Genomic DNA, 26,968 nt, shown 5'->3' on the forward strand with positions numbered 1-26,968 from the left:
TGCCTAGTTTCTGTCTGTATTAAGTATATTCTACCTCAGAAGCTTTAAACCAGCTGCCTGAGCACAAGGACAAGAACAAGATGCCAGAGGTAAATACCATGAGTCTTAAAACAATTGTAATTCTCTTAGTTTTACATTCTTACATTTCCCTAGGTCCTGAGGGCAACAAGTTAGTCTATCCTCCAGAGGCTCCTTCCAACATGTGCTATTCTACGATCTGCAGTCATAGCACTAACGATGGTAGTATTAAAGGTGTATTATACAGATGCTTCTGGGCTCATTTTTGACCCTGAAACTTACACTAATTTTCAGAATGTCATACCCACACACTAGGCAGGAATTGATGTTTGCCCCAAAATCACTTCTGCACTCCCACTGGAATACACTGAAAATAAACACTAGAAAAAGATTGTACTCAAATTAACTTTTATTAGCTCAAAAAAAAATCTGTGATAATGAAATCCGTACGTCAAGAATGCCTTATATGTTTTACAAACTGATGGGTACCATTTTAGGTGTATCACGTGTTTTCAAAACCAAAAATCTAGTGACAAGGAATAGAAACATGAAACAGGAATACTGAGCAGTATGCAATGCTTTAAAAAGTCATTAAGTCTATAAAACTTTACAAAAAACTTACTCATTATACTGAGACACCCAAAACCTAATCCTGCAAGTGTAAAAAACAGTTCAAACATTTTAGAACCATTTCAAATGCTGGCAACACTCTGTATACTTTCCTGTATTTCAGACCCAGATCCTACAGTATCTGTTCCAGAGTTAAAATTTACTACCTGCAGTCTACTTTTGTCTCCTCTCATTCCCTTACTTGGAGTTGCTGTTTCATTTGCTACAGAGATGTATTTCTTAGAGGAATAATTTTGGCTTTTTTCACCAGGAATACCGCTGGATATTCTGCTATCATCACTTTTGATTTGTACACTGGAATCAGAAAATGAATGCAGACTGGTAGTCAACTGTCTTGCTGAGTGATGTCCTTTTGCTTGCTCGTTTTGTTTGACTCTCCTCTCAGATAGTACTGGAGTAGTACTTCTAGGCTTATCTTCTTTATTTTGGTTAATCATTTGAGCTTCATTTTCCTTCCATGAACCTGGTTGATACGGCTGTCCAGCAGCTTGAACTTTTCTTATTTCTCTAAGTGATGAAAAGGCATTATTCACAACCATCTGGGATTGAAACATGCCAGAAGGAGGAAGTTGGACATCTCCAGCTCTGTTCTGAAACAGAAGATTCCAATGAAGAAACTGAGAGAACTAGAGGAAAAAAAAAGGAGTTTTGCAAATGCCAAATACACCGGGGTCTGCAGAGAAAAACAGTCTTTACCTAATGTAGGTAAGATGCAGAGGTAAAAGCAATTGCATGATCTTTATCACCTTTCAGAACAGGCTTCTGAAGATAACTAGGGTGATAATGACACAGGGCACACACATACCAGTTTCACATCTAGCTTGAAATTTATACTACAGGGATATGTCAGTTACATAAAAGCACCCAAAACTTAAATCACATCTATCATTCTGAAACACCTGCAATTCTTTATGTTTACTAGCAATTCACAGAAGTGTAGTCTCAACACTCTATACCACATCATCTAGCTGCTACAAGAATCCAAGCTAACCACCAATACTAGGAGGTAAAAATGAGAGTCTTCAAACTGCAAAACTGAAAATTCTCTCCACAGTGCTAAAACAATCCCCAAATTTTTATCATTATATTTAAAGAGCTCATGTGCTCTTGAGGAAATTGGAACAGTTACAGGAGAAGACATTGGATATAAGAAACACACACTGGAATGCAGAGTGATTCTTAGTACAGTTTTATTCAACTTGGACATAGCTATAGGCTGCCAGTATCTAAATTTTTAACAGCCTTTAAAAAAGCCTGTGTTTTTTCCTTTGTTACAGGAGCTTTAATATCTCCTTTGAAAAATCCGGGTGGTTTACTTATGAAATATTTAGAAATTACAATTACAAAATTGTAGTTGCCTGAAACTAATGTCATGGCTACAGAAAAATCTATCAGGACTGGACATAAACACTGCAATTATTTACAACATAATTTATGGTTTCCAGAAGGTACATTGTATAAGCCTCTCTTGTAAGATGAAGTTTCTTAGAAACACTATGTTTCATTATTAAATGTTTCTGAAAAACCTGATCATGGTATTTTCCAATTCGAATAGATGCATACCACTATTGGAACTTCCTATTTCAGACTAGGAAACAACACAATTACCATCAAAGTTTAACACATTATAATATACTGCAGTTTGTGCTACAAGGGGTAAACACTTTAGAAGATTACATTAATCACTGAACTATTATGATCTGTATAAATGCAGCCATAGCAAAGAGTTGTGGTAAAATTCTCATTTTACCACATTTACAGAGGGCGATTAACAGCTGAAAAATACATTAAAGAGTATCAAGTAAAATTGCCTCTAGCATTCCTTCTAAAGACTTACTTTGCTATTCTCAGTATGTTCCTGTCTTTCCTCTTCAAAAGACTTCTCCATTACCATGTTCACAGGCTTACTGAGAGTAGAATTCATTTGTGGATGCCCCAAAATACCAAAATCTGATTGGTCTATCCCAGCTACTACAGCAAGCTGTCCAAGCCTGCAAAATAAACGTTTAATAGAAAATCACACAAACTATTCTTACTCTTTGAAAGACTGAACATTCAAAATCAGAAGTAGAATTTATTTAAAGCTTTGAACATAGTTTCCTGTTATTTTATGTGAAGCTCAAAGTATTTTAACCAAGATGAAAACAAGTACTTTTCATCTGAAAGTATTTTCTTGTTTTTGCACAAATTAGCCTACAGATTCAAAACAAGTGTTATAAGGCTGAGAATGAAGCTCTCTTAGTTAGCACAGAAGTCAGGGCAGCATATTGACTATGAGACTCCATGTCAGGCAGAACAAAGATTAAAACTCTGTCATTCAAGCAGAAATTGGTGTACATCTCCGAATTGCATAATCTCTAACATGTCGATGACAAGCTTCACAAATACTATTATGTTGGGTCACCTGTCAGCTTGGAAGTTGGCCAAACCAATCACATGTGGGTTTTAAGCCTCAGTAAAAAGAGAGAAGTTGCAGTCATTAACTAATAGCACAGCATATGATATATAGAAGCTTACTGAGAAAGCATTCTTCTTGATTAGGATTCTGTAACTTTCAGAGCAGCTTCTTATTGCTACGAATAGATATAGGTCCCATATGAAGAAATTTTTTTCATATAGTGAAAATGCATTTTTCCCTTCCTGAGAAGTTTGAAACTCCTGTAGTAATGGCAACTCTACAAACTGATCATTGCAAAATTAGAAAACAGCCTCAGGGTGAACTTTACAGTAAGTTAGAATCATTGAGTCATGGAATCATTAAGGTTGAAAAAGACCTCTTAAGATCATCAAGTCCTGCCATTAATCTAACACTGCTAAGTTCATCACTGAATCATGTCCCCTAAGCACCAACATCCAGATGTTTTCTGGACACTTCCAGGGATGGCCATTTCACCACCTCCTGGAGGCTGGAGATTCATCCATCTGTATTTTCATACTTCAATTAGTGAATGGAGGGCATAAGGTAACAGGACACTTTCTGAAGGGAATTCAACTCCATTTTGAGCCTTTCATATTGTGGGAATGCTCAGAGCCAAAGGTGATTCACTAAGGACTTGGAAACATGCTTTAATAGGAGCTTTCTACTCTTTTGGAAAAGGCTTCTTGAAAGCCTTTCCCAAAGACAGATGCATGAACTCAGCTGAACAGCACATAGATCATGCTTTTGCCACTAGGAAAAGACTAAACAATAGGTACACAGCTAATTTATTTTTCTTTGCTCTCTGAAAGTACAGACCTAGAAATCTGGCGGGGTAGCAGGTAGCACACTTCATTGTGAGGATAATTTTGGAAAGATCTTAGGAAAAATAGCAACATTTAAAGTGACAACCTACCCAGCATCTTTAAGGAGGTCTAAAAAAGCATGAAACTTTTGGAAAGAGCTCTCAATGCTGCCTAGAACACCTTCATCTTCCAAAATCATGCTGGTTACTGACTGTGAATGAAGAACCTTGGATAGGGAGATATTTAGACTCCTTAATCTTGCATTTTCAATTTCCAGCTATGCAAGGGAAAAAAAAAAAAAAAGAAATGTCTTTCATTTTCAGTTTAAAAGACGCCAGAATATCAAACCTCACCTCTGTGTGCCTAAACAGCAGCATCAAAAAGAAGAATATCTGAAATAACTGATAGAACAAGATGCAGAGTTTGCTGTACCACACATTTTCAGAGCACTGTTGCATGAGCTGTGTGCAGGTCTGCTTATCCACAGATACACTTCTATGCTACCATAGATATTCCTGCAGCCATTCAAGACCACTGGCTCAGTACTGTCAGCGATGCACAGGATGTTACAGAGCAACTACAAGCAGAAAAATTTAGCTTTCTTATCCTTTTACTTTGCATGTATTATATGACATGTTAACACCAAAGAATTTATTTTACTAGTAGAAAAACCTTAATGAATGTCAATGTCCTCCTTATATTCACCCCTCTGTATTGCAGGAATGCATACTACTCTTATCTCTCCCTTGCACTGTGCATCCCAAAACTGAAAGTTTAAGATGATTCAATTTTTCTTGACATAGACCATTAATCAAATCAACAATGAAACTGAAAACTGCATGATAACTGCAGCATATACAAGGTTTTGTGCAAGCATTAACTCACTCATTTAAGGCTACAACTACGCAGTCAAGTACTACCACAGGCTTTCTGTCTTGTATTTTTTACATGAGGACAAAAAAACTACAGATTGTGTAATGCACCATAGGTGATAAATAAGCAACTAATTAGAGATTAATGCTATTTGGTTTATTCCACCTCCTGGGACAAGGTCTAAATCCAACCAGCCTAGCCTGATAGAGAAAGATACCCTGTAGGGGGTGTTTAGCCTAAAAAGCATTTAAGGATCTAACCCAGCAGAGCCCACTGGTGCACATCACATTGGAGGAAAATGGGGATAGTCACACAAAAGAGCTACAATCTGTCTTTGAGAAGTGCAGAGTCCTCTGTGAATATCTACTGTACTCCCTCTACTGTGGGATATCAGTTGCAGCTCGTATTTCAAAGGGTATCACCACTTTCACTCCCCTCCAAATCACATGTAAGGATCAAATCTATGTGCTACCTTAAACACAACTATGGTACAAGAAATTCAGCTTATTCATGCAGAAGAATATTTTTAAGTCAGAAACAGCAGAGGGAAATAAGAACTTGCAATTTAACTGTTATAAGTTGTTCAGTTTTGTCAAAGCTGAACTGCACTTTACAACAACTGACATGCAGAAAACCATCCAATATGGTTATTGCCTGCAGAAACAAAACATAAAAATCAAAGGTACAGAATAAATCCAATTGAACAACAGTTGCAACATACAGCTCTTCAGCACAAGTCATGGTGAGTCGGGAGACAAAGAACTATCTATGTGTACACACTGCAAACAGATTTAATCACTTTGAGAAAAATGAGTATCAGGGTGCCCCAGATCATAAGTGTTTCAGAAAAGGAATAAAACACATTGAAAGAGTAGCTTGAGCTGGAGTTCAAGGCTCTGGAACAGTATCAGTAGAACAAACATTACTAAACACAGATTTCATCACTGCCCTTAAGACCAGTAAACGATCCACATGACTTTGAACTGAAATTCTGGAAGCTACCACATTAGTGGTCATTGAAAATTACTCCTAATTAAGCAAGTGGATTCTCTGAGCAAGTGCCTCCTTTAAAAGTAAAGACCATTAATAGTTAAGTATCTTTACCTCTAGTAATCGTTCCTCAACCTTTACTCTAGCTTTCTGTTCTTCCTTTAGTTTTTCCATGCATTCTTCCAGCTCCAACTATCAAAACAGGTAAATTACAGTGATTTATCTCAAAATGTCAGACTAACATGCAATAAAAAAAAGCCATCTAGCAAACAGCATTCCAAATATATTCTTCAAAAATACAAGACAGAGGTCTATCAGTACATAACTCTAGGATGCAAAATATTAAGACAGAGTAGAAGTAAGGGTGATTCACTTAACAGATTTGTAGGATTGCAATAGATCACATGAAATTACAGCCCAAACCTCTTTATCCTATGACATAACCATCAAGAATGTATGCTCTTTTCTATTTCCCTTCACTTTTTCAAGCATCATTTTTAACCAAATATATTATCAAAAGCTCAATTTTGGCTCTAATAAGAAATCCCTAACACCCATATCTAGGTTTTCCAAGTATACTCTTTATCCAGGATTTTATTCCTTCTTACAGCTGTATGAATACAAAATTCTGAAGAACTTTACTCTCAAAAGTAAGAATACAAAATTCTGAAGGTAAGAACTGTACACTTTCTAATCAGCTTCATTAGTTTCTCAGTAAGAAGTTTTTCACAATTCCAAGTTTAGTGTTGAACTAAGAATAAAAATTAACCCAAAACACCTAATAAATATATTTGAGTCTTATTAATGAGATGCCTAAACTTGTATTTTAATTATTTGGTCTAAGTAGTAAAGCTCAGTTTCAGTAAGAGTAGTCAGGATTAGCAACACCACACTTTCTTGCATCCTAATAGAGCATTATCATCTTTAATTACAGCATCTGAACCAGAAAGACAAACACGAATTTTTTTTCTTGCACACCTTAATAATCTTCTGGTTCAAAAGGTCAAAACTGTTCAAATTATCAGGCTATTCTATTTTCCACAGGTTAGACTATACAAATAAACAGTATAAAAAACTTCTCCTTTTTGCTTTGTATACAAGCACATACCTGTAAAAGGACACCACTTTTTGTACATACTGTATCAACCACTTCTAAAGAGAATCAAAGATTCAAATAGTTTGAAATAGTTTGTTTACTAGCAAAAGCTTATTCAAGTGCATACTACTGCACTTCATATAAGCAATCAGCTAAGAAGACTGGTGTGCTATAGAATACATACATAAATATATAGTAAAAAGAAACCTTCTACAAATGCAAAGATGTTGTAAATTGTGAAGTACTGTTGCAACTGAATCCAAGATGCAGGTTCTAGAACACTCTCTATACATACCCTTCCTAGCAACAATCACTCAAACTGATGATTATGGATCTGTCACTACTCCAGTAAAGCCCACTCCTAAAATCCCTAGACTAGCCTCAACCAAGCAAACGCTTCAAATAGAAAGCTAGTCATATCTTCATCGTACTCACATTTGAGCATCAAAACAGATTTAGCACTATCTAACCTGCAGGCACAGGATGGTGAGCCAAAAATCTAAGAAGAATCATCCATAAATACCACAATCTTACTGCCATCTACCTTTTAACATGTGGAAGTCATTGGGATCTATAAAACCTCTAACAGACACAGAAGCACAGCACAGAAAGTAGAAACCATAATGTTCCACACTGACAACTTGACATGCAACCTGAAATCTGCCAACCTAGCTTTGAAGCTTTGAAGAACAGTAACAGCTACCACAGTCTTCGTAGAATTCTTACCCTTCCGTTTATACTGCAGGTGCATACATATTATTATTTCTATTTTGAAGTTTCTGGGATGTAGGAACTCTAGTAGGAACTCTACTTTAGAAACCATAGTATTTCTGTTGTGGACAGGTTTTACATAATTTTAAAGATGAAAGCACTGACCTTTTTCTTCAAATTGCTGGTTTGCAACGTCAAAGGTCAATGGCTTAGACAGTAACCAAATGATCATGATTTCTTAAATAGAAATTTAGATGTTTTGCAGTATTGTTTAAACTTGACTTTTCACACTCAAGATGTACATAGTATTTCATGGTTACAGGCTGAGTTCATAACAAAACTGAAGACTGCGGTTGCATCTTCTCATAAGCAGTATCAAAGCCAGCCATTATATTAGAAGTATATGTACACTTTAATCTTTGATTTGCTTTCAAGAAATTCTCTAGTTGACACAATGCCCCAGTGCTCTCTAGCAGAGAAAGTTATTAAAATATATCAGAGTTAAAAAAATGTACATCCAAGCTACAAGACTAAGCCTTCAAGTATTATAGCACAGAAAGACAGCACTGATAGACTTTTGCGACTAAACTAAATACTAAAAATATAGCTAGTCCTCAGAATTACCATAAGCACTATATCTGTTCAACACTAGACAGAGGTATAAAACTGAAGTTTAAAAAATTAAATTATATTTTAAAAATTTAGTAACTAATCAGCTATGTTTTTCTACTTGACTGCATGACACTTAAAAAGAACAGTTATAGTGCAATCTCTACTTCTTTGTAATTCGCAAAGTAGTGAGATGTAGAAAGAGTTGCCCTGTTAACTAGATTAAAGGTGAAGTTCTCCATTTAAACTCCTAGTTAAAATTTAAAAGTATGGGAGTAACCTCAACTACACACTTCATCAAAACCAACTGTGACATTTGATTCCCTCTAGTGGAAGGAAAGAATATTTATCAGTTCTTATTTTTCATTTAAGCAAAAATTAGGCTTTCACTAGCTAAGTCTTTTTTTTTATGACAACTCAAGTACTTGTTTCAGTAAGTAGTATGCTTAAAGCCCCTTTTTGAGCAGAAGGACGTAGAGAAATTCTCAAAGATGTGCATACTTAGGTGAAAGTCTGTTCATTCAGTCACATCAAGAGACATTTGGACAGCTTTTTTTGACAAAGCAGTTTAAGGAATTCCCACCTCTTACTGTTTATTCCCACTCTGCATTCCCATGATTATTCTAGCACTACCATTTACTGAAAGTATTTGCTACCACCAAATATACTGGACTACTTTTCAGTTGGATCAGCTCCTCCAAGCACCTCCCTTCACAAGCTGCTGTGCAGTAACAGCTGTTTAATGACAGTCTTATGATCAGAGAACCCTGAAAAAAGGCATAAGAGAAAAAAACTGAAGCAACAAATGAAATGGCAATAATTGACAGAGGGGAAATAGACAATTCAGTGGTGCCAATTTGATAGTTTGATTCTGCTATAATGTGAAACCTGCTTTGTGTTGGGCTAACAGGAACAATGAGTGAGGCACAAAATCAGGTGTAAATTGCTTAAATGGTACTATCTTATAAGCAACCATTGCCTATAAAAGTATTTTGGTCTTCAAATTCAGGAAGTCAGAAAAATCTGAACCTTTACAAGCACAGAAAAATCAAAATTTTTGGGTAGGTTTCCAGAATTTATACGTTTCCTCCAAGGAAGTTCAACTTAATCACAAATTGTCCCTTCCTTACAGCTGCCCCACATGTAGTACTACAGCTAATACTGACATATTAAGTCAATATTACAACCCTTCCCCAAAGCACAAAGCACATGGCCTGCCTCTGCCGTGTGTCCTAAATACAATATTCTTCCTTCTCCAAACACCAAAAATAAATACATCAAAAGATTTCTGCAAGCACAGTAGTTCCTACATAGAGGTTTTTGGAGCAATTTGCACATGATACAGAATTCTATGACTTCAGACACAATGCTCTTGGTAAGCGTTGAAGCCATGACACAGTGCAATGTCAATACACTGCACACTAACATCAAAAGTTGCTACAAAACTTTAAGTTCCAGCATGTGAAAACCTTGAAATCTTCCTGAACCTAGATGAAAAGGCTGGTAGTTATTTATGAAGTATTTGTACAGTCCTTTTGCTTTCCACAACTCTATCCCACCCTAAACATTCCAAATACTGCTATACCTAGCAAGTTAAAGCTTAACTTCACTCCTCTTACACAAAGACAGGTACACAGTCCAATATTTACACATGTAAACAGCACATTCACCCACTAGGGTGCTCTGACAACAACCAGCAAACCCAGACTGACTGTAGATCTTACTTACAGAAGTAATCTATCGTTTCTCCAAACAGAATTCAAATCTTAACACTTCAGAAACAACTCAGTTATTCTGCCTGAGGGTGTTACCTTGTAATAGTGCTAGATTACCTCAGCAACATTACTGAGCCACTGATACATATCTTTTTTTCCACCCCTTTCTTTTCTAAGAACATTCTCAGTCAAGACCTTAGTAGAAATAGTCTGTTTCACTACTCTTAAGTTCCTTAAGTATCAAAGAAGTAGAATAATAAAAAGCAAATGAAAAAATTTACTGGGCTCAAATATAAAATGGAACTCAAACACTTTCAGATATTTTTACATAACAGTCATTACTATATTTTAGCTACTAGACATAACATTAAATTACTTTTTTAAAGGAAGTACTTGAAAAAAATACTACAAGCAATACCACCGATTAAAAGATCTGCACACCATGACTCAAGATTGGAATAGAGTAATTATACATACTGCAGTTGCATTAAGTTATTCTGAAATCCTTCTTCAAAACTGGTTATTTGTTAAATTACAAGTTTCTGAACAAAACATGGTTTAATTGATGTAATTTGCCTTAATCAAGTCTAAAGCACTGAACCTTACCTGTAACTGTTGATACTGTGCTATATCTGTCTTATCTAATGATTCTGCCAAATCAGGCCGCTGAATAACATACTCCAAATCTTCTGTGTCTTCAGTTTCAGATGTGGAGGTACTTTCTAATGTCACTTTCACAGGAACTCCTCCCTAGTTACAACAGAAAAGAAAAATATGTCCACTCATAGCATTGCAAAAATCAAAAGCAAAAATCAAAGATTAAATAATATCAAAAGCTTAATTTAAATACAGTTGTTTCCCAGAGTCCCTTACCATGTATACACATTTCCCAGCCATACAACTTTGAAATAAATTTGTATAAAACAGTAAAAATCCAATCCTGTGTGTGCCTATCTTGAGTATTTGTGGTGAGGATTTATCAGTAGAGTCAGCCCCTGCAAGGTACAGCCAGGCTTTCCCCATGCAAGACAGACAGACAAAAGAAGCAGGAACAAAAAGAGTGAGAAAAAGTGGAGGCAAAACCATGGAGCAGGAAGAGGTGCCAATACCCTCATTCCAGCCAAGGAAGACCTGTGTCAGAGCTGAGGGATGGGTCAAAGGAGCTGCTGCCCACGAGCATCCTGTGCCAGCCCATATTTTCCCAAAGGACTGCAGTCAATGGGAAGCCTACACCAAGCAGAGGATAATTGGTGGCTTCTGCAGCCATCAGATCCTTCTGTGTTAGAAACAAAATCCAAAGGAGAAGGAAGAAAGATGGGGTTTTCTTCTCCTGGTAGGTTTACTACAGCAGCTCGCAGGTACAAAAACAAGTATATATAATCCAAATCCAAGACAGAAAAGATGGTACAAAGCCTTCAGAGAAAAATGCTTTTAGCTATTTTGAATGCCTATGGAGGGATTGTGCCTACACTCCAACTCAGCTAGTGCACAGAACTGGGAAACCAAAAGATCCAGAGATAGAAATGGAAGTAAACTAAGTATGAAAGAAGCTTCAACCAAATGCTGATGTAAACTACCTTTTCTCACTTTTATGAGTGAAAATCTTTAACAGTATGTTCCAGTCTTAGCTTTCAGACAATGAGATTCTCTTGAGAACACTTTCCTGTTTTTTCAGGCATCTACCCACTAAAAACAAAACCACTGTGTGAGAGAAACAGTACCTGAATCTTCAATGGCAATTCTCCAGCACATTCCACTGCCCCACCTCTGAAGTTAGGGGAAAAAAGAACAAAACCATACTTCTGAGGAAAGTGACTTTATAATGTTCCAAACACAAGATTTTAGGATAGAGGAAGGAGTACATAAACAGCATCAGACACTGCACTATATCCCTTTAGGCCTCATTACATTGTCATTTTGATTAGAACTCCCTACTTAATTATGACTTAGAGCAACACTACTGGATGCTAAAATTAATTATCTTCAACAGGCGTCTAACTCAATTATTTTGAACTAAAGTCAACAGGAGAATTTGGAATTCAGCATTTTGAAAAACAGGCTTAATAAACACAGTTGCAATAGAGCATTAAGTAATATTTTTGTTCAAATGGTTACACAGTCTCCATTTTGAGAGGCCAAGATCTAGGGAATAGATAAAAAAAAAAAAAAAATCAAAAAACATCTGTTTCAAGAGACAGCTTCCACGTGTAAGTTTGTTTCAGTTTTAACTTACAGGTCTTAGATGATCACAATAATTGAGCTGGTATTGGGTAAGGTGAAGCAGAAAAAAGAGGCAGGAAAATACCTAAGCACCTTGAACTGGATATCTCAAAGCAACTATACTACAAGTTTAGAATGCTTACTTGCCTCTTTAGCTATGATACATCTGATAAATTATTATTAACAATAGTAACGTTTATTTCTGTTATAACAACTATATATTTTTATTTTAATATGTAATTATATAGTTGTATTATAATATGTAATAACCTATAATTATATATCAATAATTTATATTTGTTTAATATTAATACAGTCATAATTAATAATATATAATAATATATATTATTAATTATCTTGTTATAAGTAAAACAAGGTAGGTTTGGTTGTGGTGAGGTTTTTTTGTTGTATATAAGTACCTCTATGGCTACCATGTTTTTTTGTTTATTTTAAATGCTTGCTAGAGAAGAATCTATGTAAAATCCTCAGAATTTATACCAACAGAAAAAATGATAGTGACATTCTGTATGTAAATTTCAAATCCTATTTTAAAAAGCTAACATTGCTCTCTACTGTACTTATCATGCAAGTTTACTGTTTTTCCTTCTACTATGAAAACCTCACCTGCATCTCTTTGCACGTTCTGCAGTCCGCCACGGAAGGAAGCCCTTTGTGCCAGGTGGTAGTGGTTTTGGTGAGTAACTCTCTCTCACAGCGGAATTTTTTTTCCCAGGATTTACAGATTTTTTAGATGATGATCCTGTATTGAAGAGCAAGATCAGAAGAAAAGAGAATTCATTATACCTTATTATTCACATACAAATTCACAACTTCCTGTCCATAAAATTTCCAGTGTAATAAAAAGGACTGTAGAAAATCTGCCATTCAGTCGAATTTTGCTTAAGTGTCCAGAAAGTTCTGATTATAAACTAGCATACTTAACTGCTGTTAGGCTGATGCAAGACAAGCTGGTTTTCAAAAGAGGCAAAGTTTTGTAGAAGAAGAGGTTTATTCACATTACTAACTTCAGACACCTAATTCCATTGTCTCACATCAGAATTTAGACCATCAGAACACAGAATTTAGACACAACAGAAGTGTGCTTCAAATTGCCCTCATTTTCCCATTTTTATGGGAAAAATAATTAAAAAGGAAGTTGGTACTCATTCAGCTCACTTTTACAGGACATGACACCAGCAATCTCTTCCTTTCGCTAACAAGAAGATGTAGATTTTCTAATAAGAAAATGACTAGTCTGATCTTTTGTTTTTGCTTAAATCATAGAGCATCAAAGTAGACTCAGCAAAGAAACCTAATTTGGATGATCACTCTACCTCACGTTCTCTCAAAGCCAGAAACTGTGAAGTCTAGAAAACTAATTACCTTATATTTCCTACAGTTAAACTAGTGAGGACGCAGCTTATTGTTTCTCTGACATCAATAAAATAACTGATTTTGTAATGGTATAGAAATGCATAACTTAGTTAATGAGATTCAAAATCTCAGTTAATTCTGAACACGATGAACACAGGATAGTTTTCATCTTGACTCCCTCCTTCTCTTGAAAAAAACCCTAAAGCACAAAAAACCCACACACAATGAACAATCCCAAAACAAAAAATAAGCCACAAAACACTCCACATTTGCCAGGCATTTTTTTCTCCCACCACCACCGTGATCACCAATGTTTGTTTGTACAAAGATTTCTTTTGGTTCATGCTTACCTCTCTGCTTCCAGATAACTAAAGCGAAGACAAGAGACAGTGAAATGCATTACACGGAAATTTTTTAGTAGCTTACTGAAAAGTGCTTAGTATTGGAGCTATCAGTACTTAATTATAAACATTCAAGACATCAATGTTATTTTAGACATACTATTTATATTAGGTTTACATGAAGTTTAAAAAAAAATCTTAGAACATTTTGTACATTAGTTAAAAAATGTATGTTTGTTCTGGCAGAGGACAGCCTGCTACAGAAAGGTTCCAACAGCAGGAGAACATGACAACTTACTACTGCCAGGCTTTGCAGAAGTGAAAACTTGTGGAGACACAGAACAAATACATGCAATGCCTCCATGCATTTTAAAGTCAGCATATCCTACCATTTTTCCAGCCATATATCTAGCAGCTCTAAAAACAAAAGCAAGCTTCCTACATATGCCAATGATGACAGAAAATGCATTATATAATTAACAAGAAATGGATTTATTTTTTTTTGGAGAGAAGCGTTCTATAAAATACTAACATTTAGACACATCATGCATTTTTTAATTTAAGTTCTTCTGCATTAAGATAAAATTTGCAAGACAAAATTTACTATTGCCAGAAAAAACAAAGAATTACCAATACGAATAGTAGCTTTTCCTTTCCGACCACTTCCTAGGACAATAGTTCTTTTCTTTGGCTTAGTTTTCAAAGCATCTTTGGAAGATGGAGACATCAGCCACTTAAACTGGAATTTGTTGGGTTTTTTTAAAGAAAAAGAAATCAATTTAGTAACTGACAGCTGAAAAGGTGCTTATTTAAAGTAAGAGGTAGCTTGTCAGATATGGAGAACACTGCCACTTACAGAAAACTTTATACGCTGTAAAATTAAGAAAAAACAGAAGTCTCACAAAGCCCAAATTCGAACACAGATGACAGTCTACATTACCAGAAAGTGTTCCCAAAACACCACTACAATATCCCATCCAATATTATCCTTTCTTCTGTGCAAAAGATTCTCCTACAGCAAAAAACCTCCAGCACCAACCCTATGAAGAGGCGGCTCTGGCTTCTGTACCTCATTCTCAGAAAACTGGCTTGATAGGAATGACTGGCTCAGGCCAAAGCTCTCTGGAGTAATAAAAGCTTCCCTAATGTGATTTTGTATTACTGATAAAGTCAATTTTCTAAAAAACATGAAGTTTCTTTTTACTGCCTGTAATGAAAATTCATCCTTACAAAGTAAAAGCCCAGAACTAAAACTAAGAGACAGTGGTGATCAAAGGCCACAACTTTGATTTCAACATTTCAAACTTCATTTCCTTACAGCAACAGCTCTATTCCTAAAGGTTCCCCTTGTCCTGATAAAAAGTTTAATTACTCCTGGTAGATACTCTAAAATTACCCTGCACTTACCCTTCAGTGTGTATCACTAATACAGGGTCTTGTGCTGAAGCAGTCATTGAAGATAATACAGATGACATTAACACAAAACTCGTCTCACAAAGCCCTACATCCCACAATGTAAGAGTAACTAGGAACAGTATGCCAGAGCTATTTCCATCTAAAGCATCAGAATGATCAAAATGCCACTACTGTGCTCTAACCAACCAAGTTTAATCCAAATTTATCGTTGTCAAGAAAAACTTTTTCTTTTCACTTTGGACTCAGCTAATCCTGGTACAAATTTTGCTGTGTCTCCAGCGCATCATTTTAAACTAAAACACACCCAGAAAGAGTAAAATTAAATTGCAAGCTTCTACAATCAGAAGTCACTTTAATTTTGTTTTACGAGACACCTAAAAGGGCAGCTTTACTAGGTTAAACCTAAAGTTCATCTAGCCCATAGCCTGTCTTATCTGGATGCCTACTACTGTTGCTGTACAACATCTAAGCATCCAAGTATAAATACACCACAATACAAAACCAATATTTTGAAAGCATCATGTTTTGTAGACACCTTCAACGGATTTATTTTATTCAGTCTCTCAGAAACTACACAAACTTCCACCACCTATTGCACTTTGTCATATCTATGATTACAGTTCAGTATACTGCTACACAGAGCTGCTGAAATATGTAGCTTTTGTTTTAGCAAAGGCATCAATTAGCAGTAGACAGTTCTTCTTGAAAACCTAAAAAAACAGCTAAGAAGGGAATCAACTACATGCCACTGAAAAACAACCAACCACTTTTTGCACAAAGAAGGATGGAAGGAAAGACAGCTGTGACTGGCTGAAGAAGCAAAGCTACTTAGAAATCCAGTGGTCACTATTTCTTCATCCATGTCGTTAATGAAGAATGAAGAATTCTAGCACTGCCAATAAAACTTGATTCCACACTAACTGGTTGAATATAAAACTAATGTCTTGAGTCAAGTGATCTTTTAGCAGATTTCCCAGAATTGCTTCTTTCCATTGTTTGACTTTCCAAGTATCTTTAATGCTTCCACCCAGATGTTATTTTCATGTAATCCCTTTGACATTTTGCAAGTTTTGATTGCATCTGCCAAGCAGAAAGAGTACTTCTTCACAACCAACATCAACTTCTCAAATAAGGTCTTCTAGAGATTGAAGTGGGGAGCTGTCTTAATCCTCCAGAAATTCTATACACTAATTTTCAGTTTATTAGTGTCCCTACACATCCACAGCTCTGTCTTTATTTAGTCTTTTCAAAACCCAAAAGAGCATTAAATTCCAACACAAGGACCGGGATTGCTGGGACTGCTTTGAGAACTGAATCAGATTTCTGTACATTTCAACAGTATACATAATCATAAATGGCCTAGATACCCAGTTTATGCACATTACTGTGAACTCTGTGTGGACCGTTAGACAAAGGTGAAAGGGGGTACTGTACTTTAACTGAACTCTGTTCTTAGAGACAGCTTGCATTGAAAAGGACAGTCTTGAGCAACTTAAAAATAAATTAGTTACAGAAGTTAAAGACAAGAAATACGTTTTAAAATCAATAAAGTGCTAAATTTTAAATTGTAGTTTCCTTTACTTTTTAATTAGAAGTTATTATTACCATGTTGACAAGGACACGTAGTAGAAAGCCCTACAGCAGTCCTGGAGCAATATTTAGTAAACCTTCTACGGTAATGCTCAAATACACACACATTTCCATTTTTCTTTCTATTAAATGTATATCCAGATTTTATTACATCTGACAGCTTTTCCATAAGAAATCATACAGAAAGACCAACACAGTAACATGTTCATCATAGTAATTTTAGGTTTTCCCCTAGACAGTGTTTTTAATTTACACTGAGTCAAAGTTCTGTTTAGAACTAGAATAGTTGTTCCAGATTAATTTTGAAAGAAGTCACCCTTTAAAAAAAATTGCAATGGAAGTAACAAAGAAAACCCCAAATTCATTCCAAAATGTGTAAAGCATACCTCTGAATCAGCACTGTTTCCATTCTTAAGAGCTCTTTCAATAATTTTTTTCATCAGAACATGACCTAAAATGAATTAAAACACTTCATTAAGAATTTTCTGTCAAACACAACTCTTTATGTACAGTAAGTACACATTACATATCCTGCTTGTTTTCCAATTTAAAAAACATTTAGCAAATTACTGTGGCATGTTCTTTTTTTTTAAAAGCAGTTTACATTTCCCCATATAGTTCCTGAAGAAGGAAAAAAAAAACCCAACAAACACAGAAAGAGAATAAATGCAGACACAGATACATACCAATTAATGGATTTTTTCTTATGTCAAGTACCACTAATGTTGTATTAGCTTGAAGAGCAGCTAATAATGACCTGGCTCCCTCATTGGATATTCCACACTGCTGCAAATCAAGTGCTAAAATGTTTAAGGAGGCAAAAAAAGAAAGAAAAAAAAAAAAATCAGTGGAGATCGTACTGCACTTAGCTAGTAATTAAATTTCATAGCTGATACATAAAAGAATTAATCCTGCTGAAAACCTCCATTTCATAGCCTCCATTTCATAGAACATGAACCATAAGAGCTGCTTTCCAGCCACACAGCCCCAGCATGTTCTAGTGCACAGGATTATTCGTGTCCAACTGCTGGACTTTGCATTTCCTTTTCTCAAACTGCATCAGGTTCCCACCAGCTCATTTCTCCAGCCTGATGAGGCCGCTCTGGATGGCAGCACATCCTTGCCTTTCCAGGGATCCAAGTAAGACTGACTGGTCTGTGGTTTCCTGGATCCTTCTCCACAAACTTCTTGAAAATAGGCATGACATTAGCTATCCTCCTCCAGTCCTCAGGCACCCCCTTCCCAATCACTATGAGCTTTCAAAGACTACTGAGAGTGGCCTCAAAGTAACATCAGCCAGCTCCCTCAGCACTTGTAAATGCATCCCGTTAAGGTCTATGGACTGCTGTTTGTACAGTTTAACTATTCCCTAATCTGATCCTCTTCCATTACTATGGATGTTATCCATAAACCTGCCTCAAACTGTAAAACAGAGCTATAAAACAGGTATTTTATTCCACATACAGAATGCTATGATTTACATCAGCACCACTAGTAATTTTGTATAATTACTAGATATAGTAATAGATATACTGTAGAACAAATTCATTCTCAAAAATAATGAAGGACAATATTAGATAATACAACAGTATTCCGGTATTTTTAAAGAGGAAGAGAGATTTCTTTGGAAAAAATTGTACTCTTTCCAAGCTACAAAGTGAGTTACTCCTCTGGCTAAAACTGTTAGAACTGACAATTTTAAGTCTTCCACCTGACACTACTATATGTTAAGAGATGCAGTAGTATAAGAGACGGTAGTAGAGATATAAGAGATACGGAGATCTTGCAGAAATCATTACAGCAACTAGTAATAACCAGACATGAAGTATACAGAGAAATTGCTGGTGTAGGCAAAGTTCTATGCTATATGGAATATCTCAATATGTGTACATCAATATGTCTATAATTACCATATAAGGAAGCTCCTAAATTACTCTGCTATTCGTTAGTGAAAGGACTTTGTAATACCTTTTAGCCAAAGGTCCTCTCCTAGACACTCTGCCAAGATACTTGCTCCTCTATCTCCAACAAGCATGTTGCAGTTCAAAGTAATCCTCCTCAAACCTGACATATATTCAAGGTCAGGTCTCCTGTAACGTAGGCTTTCAGCCCAAGCTTCACCGTGTCTTCTTATTGCCTGGTGCTTTGCAAACAAAGAAGCTGTTAATAATTGCAATGGCAAAGCCATAACTGACAACATGATCACAAGTTACCTTTCTTAAATCACGTCAAATGAGTACACCATTCCTGATTTCAAGGAACATAACTAATTCTCAAACCTTACCAGTAACTCATATTTGTTGTGACTGCCCAGTTTGCAATGCAAATTATTAAACTTGGCTACAAAGCATTTTATTACCTTCTTTTGACAGACACTTTCAAGGCACACTGAAATAAATACATACTACAAAATTATGTGGAATCACAATTAACACTATTTAAAACATAGCACTAGGCAGAAGACTACTGATCAATTAGTCACTATCTTCTGAACTGTAAACTTGACTATTCTTACCCAGTGCTTAAGAATACTTGAGACATTTTTTTCAAAATTAACGATAATGAAAGAAGCACCCCCAAAACAAGTGTCAGACATTTACAAGCCTAGTCCTCATTTAAAGAAAACAATTTACTCTATTATTTATGTTTTTTTTCTAAGCAATAGCGAATTTAAAGCCCACACCAGTAAACTAAGCTACTTTTGTCATATAAAGGCACAGCTTTTGTAAGAACGCACACTTAATTTTGGTATTCACATCAGCTCCTCATTAAGTGCCTTAATGGATTTTGGGCTTTAACACAAAAGTAAAAAATTAAATTTATTAAGTTCTTACAAACACTCCGTTCTAAGAAAGCCGATTGCATTACCTTTAATAAATTTGCTATATGTTCTGCCCCTCGCCATGTGAGGCTACATGCTGTGAAGTTTACAAATCTGATAGTAGCTGTATTCTTTATACTCTGACAGATTTCTGAAGAAAACAAAAGTATGCATGTTATCTACACACAATTTCATATTATTCATATTATTAGAACACACTTTTTCAGTGGCCTATTAGGAGGCAGCTTTAACAGCCAAAAGCTTTGACAAAGAACTAGCACTGAAATACAGATTATATTTTAAATACACTTAAATGTATTCTAAGTTTATACATTTCTAGTATATATTCAGGAATGTTTTAGCAGATGTTCAGCAAAGAATACCTGAACAAGCTATAACATAATGATTTCAGTTTACTTACAGAAACATAAGAAAATCAGGTAAGAATATAGAAGTAAGAATGCTGTTTTATTTAAAAGCATAAACATCACTATAAAGTAACATAGCTATTTACTAGCCTGAAGTGAAGAAACTCAAGTCTTTAAATGCTACTGTGTTATGCAGAATAAAGTGAAGACTGACATTTTCATTTCCATGGATAAATTTAAAACAGGAACGAAAATACTGAGAAACTTGCTTATCTATTTGGAAACTTAAAAAGATCAAAGTATATTTACAGGTTTTGATCCGATCGTGAACTTACTTTCCAACCCTCCATCTCCAATTGGACAGTGGGCTAAAGAGACACTTTCCAGGGATGAAGCTGCGGCCAAGCCCTTAAGAATAAAACAAACAATGTTATTATCCAGCTTGAAAAGCAAAAAAAAAAAAAAAAAAAAAGAAAAAACAAAAACACCACGTCACCCAAGTCTGTTCCTTACAAGAAACTCCAGGAGATTCAGATGAAGGTCAAAACAAGCAAAAGTTCAATTAAAGTGGGTTCATTTCTTTAGCACAGAGGAAGCTTGCCTGTGGGCAACCATCAGCAACCTCCCTTCCCAGAAGCCACTCACAAGCAAATTGGAGCTTTTCAGTAACACATCTGAAGACCAGTTTTTATCTCCTTGGTGTCCCACAACTTCCCTTTCTATCACAAACACGCACAGTGGTTTCAGTCATGAACATATGTCATACGCCTCAAGCACGTGGCGGAGATGTTGCTAAGATCTTTCTAACAAGCCTTGGGATTCTGAGACATTCAGTTAAGACTAGGTTACAATAAATGTCTCAGCAGAATCCTTCTATATATATATGTAAAGACTACACAAAGATATCTTAGAACAGAAATATCCTTGTCTGCAACAAATACTTACAAAGATTACTCGCTACTGTTCAGTGTTCTGGGCATATATTCCACTTATTTGTATATTATTACATTCTCACCTTTGTTAAAAGTGCTAGGTCTCTTTCCCTCAGAAGCAAACCCTGCAGGTCTAAATTTTTTAGTACATCTGATACACTGAGACAGCCTTTCACAGCTTTGCACAGTTGGCCAGTCAAGTCTTTTGACAGAGTTGCTGGAATTCTCCTTTTAAAATAAGTTTTGTATCTTTCAACACCTACTGAAAAACAAAAAGTACACATCAGTAAAATCTAGTCCCTATTGGCTTAAAAGCAATTATAATCATACCTTCCTTTTTTTGTGTACTTTCTTAAATTAAAATAATTCCTCAGGCGTAACAATTCCTCCCCCCATGTATTCAATCACACAGAAGTTTTATGCAACGAATTCTAACATGCATACACCAACATACTTATCTTTTATACAGACCTGATTCTTCAAGACCATGTTGATGTAAACTTCTTATTCCAATAGAAGTCAGAGTCTTATTATGCCTGAGCGCATTAAGAAGTGGTGCCCAATCAGTAGCTTTGATGTGATCTACTATTAGATTAATAGCACCACGAGTCATGTTAGCCTTCACAGATTTCAGTGGGAGAGAGCCTTGAAGTTCACAAAGATGTTCATAATATGAGTAGAAATCCAGCATGCACTGTCTTCTTAATTTGACTGACTCGATCATTTCTTTTATGTTGTAAATTTCTCTCTAAAGTAAGAAAGAGGAAAAAACATAAAAAACTTTTCTCAATATATAACTGTCTTGCATCACAGCGCCAATTCAACACACATACCCAAAACATGAAAATGTTCTTGGATATTGTATAGCATTTGCACATCTTTAATGTGTAGCTAAAAACCTTATGTCTTATGACAGTCACTACCTGTGCAAGTAAAGCTGAATGAGTAAAGGGCTGGGAAAAAAAACCCCAGACATCAAAAAACAAGTGATCTGTATTTTTTTCCTCCCCATGCTAACAGGTATACCAAGAACACAAAAACCATGATCATTAAGCACTGACTGTTGTAAAAATCTTGTTTTCATCTTAAGATTTAACTTTGTAGAGTCAAGGTCTGCCCAAAAGCCTTGGACACTCCCTGACTCACCATCAAGAGAAACATACAGAACTACTTGTGAGCTTCTCTTCTACTTCAGAGTTTAAAGGAATTTAAAAGTCTCAATTTTCATAATACATAATAAAATTTGATTGCCTAAATATTTTTGCTATTGCATACCAGATATACACATCCCAGTAAAATTCAGTAACCACTTTTCAGGAATAAGGTTTTGTTATACTTTAGTACCCACACAGAAAACCACTACTAACTTCCAAGCAGAATCTCTAAATACTGCTATGACATAGCTATTAAGGGTTAAGTAATTTCACAGACCAAATAGGAACATTTGTCAGTACACTTAGAAGATAAATTTATTTCTTTATTTATAGTCAAGGTGGAATTAAGTATTCCACACAGGCTATCAAACATTGTTCACATTGCAAACTTCTTTTCTTATTTGTCACAGAGTAGAAAGCGTTAATCAATCTTCTCAAATATTCTGTATGTCAAATTAAGACAAGTTACTGGACAGATAAAATCATGTGAGGACAACCATCTGTAGAAGCATAATTTAGTAAAAAAAAAAAATATCATTAGCATCTAAATTATTGGAAATGTAATATTTATAAGATATAAACTCTAATAATACAGTTCCACCACACCCTTTTACTTTTTTTTAGCTCTGATTTACCAGCATTTAATAACGACACTGTGGTGACCGTAACAGCAGTGACTGAATTATAATCCAATGCTTCAGACCCAGAAAAGGACCAAAAGTTTCAAGGCACCAATGCCTTCTGGTGATGTATCAATGAGCAAAATATTAGCCCTTTTTCTCTGGCTTAAACTTAGGCACTGCTCTTTTCATGGGGCTTTCACTGCAGCATCTTAACACCATACCTCTAACTAAAGGAAGGAGCTCCTGGTCCTAGCACTGAAGTTTAACCCACTTGTAGGAAAGGAGAAAAAAGGACAAACTTATCAGACCCACAGCGCTTTCCAAACGGAAAACTATATAAACTCGAACTCTTCTGCACTGAAGGCAGTGATAACACCAATCTGACACCACCTCAGACTATCCTGACTGGCTCTGAGAATGTATGCAGACGATAATTACTCAGTACGGATCCAGTAAGACATCACAGTAGCTGGTGACAAATTACAAGAACTACAGCACACAGTAAAACTGAAAATTCCAGCTCCACGCTACGAGTTTTCAGGAAGCTATATGCGTTTGTAGCGTTAAAACAATCAGCTGGCCAAATGTGTACGGTGGGCAAACACATAGCACCCAAGAGCGCTGCCAGAAGCAGCCACGGCCGCATGCCGGCCTGCGGGGTACACGGGGAGGCCGAGCCGCGCTCACTCGGGATTGGCACCTTGCGAAACGCGGCCTGGGGGTCTGCAGGGGCCAGGCACCCTTCACTGGACCTGCTGCACAACTCCGTTTAAGGATGTTACACAGCACCCAGATGCAGACAGCTCCGGTTAGCCCCGGGGTAAAAACAGCGGGGCTTTTATGCTGCACCCACTCAAGACCGACATCGACTCAGGAAGCCACTTCAGACTGCACACCACTGAGCGGGCATCAACACAGGGCTGCGCTGTCCGCCACCACCCCACGGGCTCCCAAGACGCGCCCGGGACCAGGCACCAGCCAGTCCCTCCCGCACCCACAACAGCCCCGACGGCCCCGCCTTCCCTGAACCGACTACGGCCAGCTCCGCGGACCCCCCGCTCCCCCTCCGCGCCAAGGGTCCGCCGTTACCGCTGTTAGGCGCCACTAACCGCCACTGCCCAGCGTTACCCGTTGTTACCCGTTGTTATCCGCTGTAACCCGCTGTTACTCGGCACTGCTCAGCCCTGCATTACCGTAGTTACCGCCGCTGCCGCACCCCGCTCCTGGGCCCGGCGCCGTTGGCGCGGCCGCCGCGTGGCGCGCGAGGCTGGCCCCCGATTGGCTGGCGCTCCGCCGCCCTCCCGCCTGCGTTCAAAATGGCCGCGCCCGGCCGTCGCCACAGCGGGAGTGGCCCATAGCAACAGTACGGCTCGAGAGGGCTACTGCTTCCCTTTCCTGGAGGAAAACAAACAAGGAAAAAAGGAAAGAAAAAGCCAAACCCATCCTCCAAACACACATACAGAAAAAAAGCACCAAAACAAAAAAAAACAAAACAGAAAAAAAAAAAAGCATCACAAAACAAAACCAAAAAACCAAACCACAAAAATCCCTCATAATACAAACCAAAAGCCAACTGTGCAGTGCTAGAAGAAAGCGGGCACTGCTTCAGCCTTCCATTAGTAAAAGCACCCGTGTGAGGAGCACCACAGGTGGGGAAACGTTTTGATACAGAGCAGTATCCGCAGCCAGGTGGCCTGAGCTCGTATTTCACAGCTACGTTTCCCATTAGGTTACTAGGTGAATTTACATACACGGGATCACAGAATTTTCGTCAACATTCAGTACATTCAGTACAGTGCATTACACAGTGTGACATTTAAGGCAGCATAACCCAAAATGGAGTCCAGGTGCTGCTCCTAGAACCTACAGTTCATTCATGGATAGGGACAGCAGCTAATAAGGAAAAATTATTGGTGTAGGTTAATGAATAAGAGCAATTTTGGTTTCTAGTCTGGTGGTAGGTAGCAGGATTTAAATTCTAAATGTGAGCGAACTCCAGAGAGCTTTCCAGAGAAACTAGACAAGCTGCTAGAACATTCAGAGGACACCGTGTTTTACGCAGATGCAATGTTACTCGCTGTCTTTGACTGATATCAGAAGCAATTCAAGCACCTTAAAGAGCTATCAAGTGTACCAGAACAAGACTTATTTCAGTAAGTCTGACATCACCACCTGTACGAATTGTTTTGCTGTGCCATTTGGGGAACTCAATATAAAAGACAAGAAACATGGGACCATTATCAGTGAAATGGCAAAACCAATGTTTCTGTGACTGTATGACAAAATATTTCCTGTGCTTGCCATACCTCCCAGTGTCACAGACCAAACTCAAGCAAAATAAAATGAATTTAGAATCTTTACTTTTAAAGGTTTCTTGTTCATGCTAGTTAGTTACACAGGTATCTCCAAAACTGAAGTTCAAAGTCTTGCTGAGAAACTGCTTCAAGTTGCTCCCTACCAAACCTGGTTTTCTTCAAAAAATAATGCTCTGTGCCCGTTTCCTCAGCCTTTGATTCAGTGTTTTAGGTTTTCATTCTGTTTGTAACTCTAAAATTTCGGTTTGGTTTGGTTTGGGTTGATTTGATTGGGGTTTTTTGGGTTTTTTTTTCTTGATTGGTTGGTTGGTTTTGGTTTTGTTAGTTTGGGTGAGTATGGTTTTGTTTGGTTTTTTTTTTTGTTTGGATTGGGTTGGGGGGTTTTTGCTACATTGAACGGTACACATGACACAGAGCTTTTGGTACACCGTCCAAAAGGGAGGATTACTGAGGAAGTGTCAAAAGTGTTCCTTGTGTATTGATTGTGCATCGATCATTAGGTAGGCCCTAAAGACAGGCTTTATATAGTACTTGTGAGGATGTCTCGTTCTGCATTCCAGTCTCTCGTGTGTATGCGTCTCACAGCCCACAGATGTGTTGCAGAATACACCTGTGCAGGTAGCTTGGGAGTACAAGCTACAGGTTGTACCCTGGCTGGTGGGAAACATCTGCAGCCCCAAACAGCTGGTGGGAAACATCTGCAGCCCCAAACAACAAGCTGTGAAGGGGCACTGCCCTTCTGCCTAACAAAGAGCATGGTCCTGGAATGCCAGCCATCATCCAGAGCCTCTGCAGGGCCCAGTGAACAGTGAGAAGACCCCAGATGCCACATAATTTTTTCTGTTGTTTTATGTTTTCTCTTTGACTTGAGATCTGATTTGTTTTGTAATGTATCCTATATACTGCATTTGCGACTATAATCGCTACTTTATTTTGTAGTCAAAGACAGTTCCCTTTACTGCTTAAGAGCTTCAAAAGCATAAAGTAATTTGGTGAGATACCAGATGTCCCTGTAGAGAGAACAGTCCCAAAGAGACCCAATTCTGTCACTTTGGCAAATGATGTCTTCTTCACCAGTCATAACTTTGCTGAATTTGTTGAAGCGCTTTTTTTTCTTGCTATTTTCTTCCTGTATCTTCCTAGGCAATATGCTCTTTGGACTTTTTTTTGTTAATGTATAAAAATTTAACTTTTTAATCTGATTCAACAGTACAAGCATTTCTCAGTCTCACACCATAACCAATGTTAGCTTTCTTAGAGGTGTCAAAAAAACAGGGTCTGGACTCTTGGTGGATGTTAAAAAGGCAAGTAGCCAAACCTTTTATTTGATAACTCAAAAAAACCAACAGGAACTGGAACCCAGGCTAGCCTGAATTCCCTCAATTGATAACCCGAAAAGGAGAGCCCCCCAGCACAGCTGTGCAAGGGGTTAAATACGGCCCGATCCCCAAGGGAAGGTACAACCAGGGTCCAATGGGAGATCTCGGGAGGAGGAGTGAGGGGAGACAGGTACACTCTCAGCGACCAATGGGGATACAATGAAGGCGGGAATGTAACATAACCACCAATAAAGTATCGAGGCAGGAATGGTAGACATGGAAGGCTCTGGAAGAAGAGGTGGGGTTTACAATGATGGATAGGGAGTAGGGGCAGGGTTAAGGTGATTGATAAGGAATGTTCAGGAAAACTAGGAAGGGTCTACAAAACAGACAACTGGTTTTGACCAACACAGTTAATGGGGGGGGACAAGAACATACCAACAGAACCAACAATGACAATCATCCAACCCTAGTTTAACACTATATAAAAGAGTTCATTCAAAACACTTATAACAGAGGCATCAGGAGATAAAAAAAGGACTGTGCACTCTACCTTGTTACTGAGTGGCAGCAGATGTTGACTTTATGAGGATGTCTGGAAGATACCCTACTTGACTGGTGTTCTTCCACT

At 37.3% G+C, this 26,968-nt stretch overlaps 1 protein-coding gene across 6 annotated transcripts; it reads right to left on the minus strand.

Annotated features, from left to right (window-relative positions):
* Positions 1–409: 409 nt before the first annotated feature.
* On the minus strand, positions 410–23,980 carry CEP78 (centrosomal protein 78). Of its 6 annotated transcripts, none has more exons than XM_058827674.1 (16): positions 23,842–23,980; positions 21,398–21,674; positions 21,010–21,188; positions 20,330–20,402; positions 19,674–19,777; positions 18,774–18,948; positions 17,492–17,605; positions 17,192–17,256; positions 14,430–14,538; positions 12,709–12,844; positions 11,586–11,631; positions 10,471–10,614; positions 5,848–5,925; positions 3,981–4,147; positions 2,486–2,639; positions 410–1,238 (listed from the first exon to the last, which is right to left on the minus strand). In XM_058827674.1, exons 2-16 carry the CDS (start codon positions 21,648–21,650, stop codon positions 711–713), a joined length of 2,325 nt encoding a protein of 774 aa, XP_058683657.1. In that variant the 5' UTR covers positions 21,651–21,674; positions 23,842–23,980; the 3' UTR covers positions 410–710. The 6 variants fall into 6 exon arrangements, with proteins under 6 accessions (XP_058683657.1, XP_058683656.1, XP_058683658.1 ...); XM_058827673.1 differs by having other exon boundaries at positions 23,832–23,958; XM_058827675.1 differs by having other exon boundaries at positions 21,010–21,185; positions 23,813–23,908.
* Positions 23,981–26,968: the final 2,988 nt, after the last annotated feature.

This window comes from Poecile atricapillus, chromosome Z, assembly GCF_030490865.1.
Source record: "Poecile atricapillus isolate bPoeAtr1 chromosome Z, bPoeAtr1.hap1, whole genome shotgun sequence".
Lineage (NCBI taxonomy): Eukaryota > Metazoa > Chordata > Aves > Passeriformes > Paridae > Poecile > Poecile atricapillus.